The sequence below is a fragment of the Tenrec ecaudatus genome, chromosome 4, assembly GCF_050624435.1.
Source record: "Tenrec ecaudatus isolate mTenEca1 chromosome 4, mTenEca1.hap1, whole genome shotgun sequence".
Classification (NCBI taxonomy): Eukaryota; Metazoa; Chordata; class Mammalia; order Afrosoricida; family Tenrecidae; genus Tenrec; species Tenrec ecaudatus.
This window is the reverse complement of record NC_134533.1, coordinates 22,597,666-22,599,357: the sequence shown is the minus strand read 5'-3', so window position 1 is coordinate 22,599,357 and position 1,692 is coordinate 22,597,666. Positions and strand designations below refer to the sequence as shown.

Sequence of the window (1,692 nt, the reverse complement as noted above, 5' to 3'; positions counted from 1 at the left end):
TAGAAAGGTTGTCAGTTTGAGTGCACCTAGAGGTTTAAAAAAGAGAGATCTAATGCTTTACTTCTGAAACACCAGCTGCTGAACACCTTGTTCTATGCTGATGTCCATGGTGCAGTCTGGAGTTGCATCGACTCAACAACTGTGTTTTTAAACTGTGGTGGTGGTTCATATGTTCTCGGCGAGAAGGATTGGGATTATAATTTTTGCTTGTTTGATTGCAGACCTGTCCTTCCCTGGCAGCCTCATACCTGATTGGATCCATGGCTCATATAAGTAACGTGACCAAGTTAATTCTCACCGGCCTCTTCCAGGACCCAGAGGTGCAGAGAGTGTGCTTTATGGTGTTCCTTCCTGTGTACCTGGCCACAGTGGTGGGCAATGGCCTCATCGTGTTGACAGTCAGTGTCAGCAAGAGGCTGCATTCCCCCATGTACTTCTTCCTTAGCTACCTGTCCTTCGTGGAGATCAGTTACTCCTCTACTATTGCCCCTAAGCTCATCACTGACTTGCTCACCAAGATTAAAACCATCACCCTGCAGGGCTGTATAACTCAGATCTTTTTCTTCCACTTCTTTGGGGTGGCAGAGATTCTGTTGCTCACAGTAATGGCTTATGATCGCTATGTGGCCATTTGCAAACCCCTACACTACACAACCATCATGAGCCGGTCTGTGTGTCAGTTTTTGGTGGCAGGTTCCTGGCTGGGGGGCCTAGTTCACTCTATGGTACAAATTCTTGTAATTGTTCAATTGCCCTTCTGTGGTCCCAATATAATTGACCACTACTTTTGTGACCTCCATCCTCTCTTCCAGATTGCCTGCACTGATATCTTTGTGGAAGGCATTATTGTGTTTGCCAACAGTGGCTTGTTCTCTGTCATATCCTTTCTCACTCTGGTATCTTCTTACATTGTGATCTTGGTCCACTTGAGGAATCATTCCGCAGAGGGGAGGCGCAAAGCTCTGTCCACCTGTGCCTCCCACATCACGGTGGTCATCTTGTTCTTTGGACCTGCCATCTTCCTCTACTTGAGACCCTCTTCCACCTTCACTGAGGATAAACTGGTGGCTGTGTTCTACACTGTCATCACCCCCATGCTGAATCCCATCATCTACACACTGAGAAATGCAGAGGTGAAGAATGCTATGAGAAGGTTGTGTGGCAAAAAAGTGAACTCAGGAGTGGAGTGAGAGGGAAAATAAAATGAAAAACAACCTATGAACAGAGTGATTAATCATGTGATTTGATTTTAGTTAGCCAGGGGAGAGTAAAGAGTTATTCTCTTTGTGTTTTATGTTATATCTTAGGGGAGCGATTTTTATTCCATAGGACTAATTAGGATCTATGCATTATTGCCAAAATTTTTGGTAATTTTCAGTATTTTGCTGTTTTCCTTCATTTCTCCCCCAGTACTTCATAGTGCAAAGCTCATAGATTTTAGAGAGAGACTACCTAGATTAAACTCCCCACCTTTTTAGTACTGGTGTAATTTTAGATTCATTCATTTTACTACTTGCTGTGACCATGCTGTGGTTTGTAGAAGTCTCATTGCATGTGGACACAGAGAGGCTTGTGTTTTCCTTGGTCTCTCCTTACTAGTGTCTTCTTTCTCTTCTCCTTCTTCTTCTTTTCTTCCTCCTTCTTTTTAATGCAAAGATTGCTTATTGTTTCATAAGTTAATATTTAAATAAG

At 43.2% G+C, this 1,692-nt stretch overlaps 1 protein-coding gene across 1 annotated transcript; it reads left to right on the top strand.

The window, feature by feature from the left end:
• Positions 1 to 257: 257 nt before the first annotated feature.
• LOC142446588 (olfactory receptor 4B1-like) lies at positions 258 to 1,190 on the top strand. The gene has a single exon (XM_075548336.1). It carries the CDS (start codon positions 261 to 263, stop codon positions 1,188 to 1,190), a length of 930 nt encoding a protein of 309 aa, XP_075404451.1. The 5' UTR covers positions 258 to 260.
• The last annotated feature ends 502 nt before the right edge of the window (positions 1,191 to 1,692 follow it).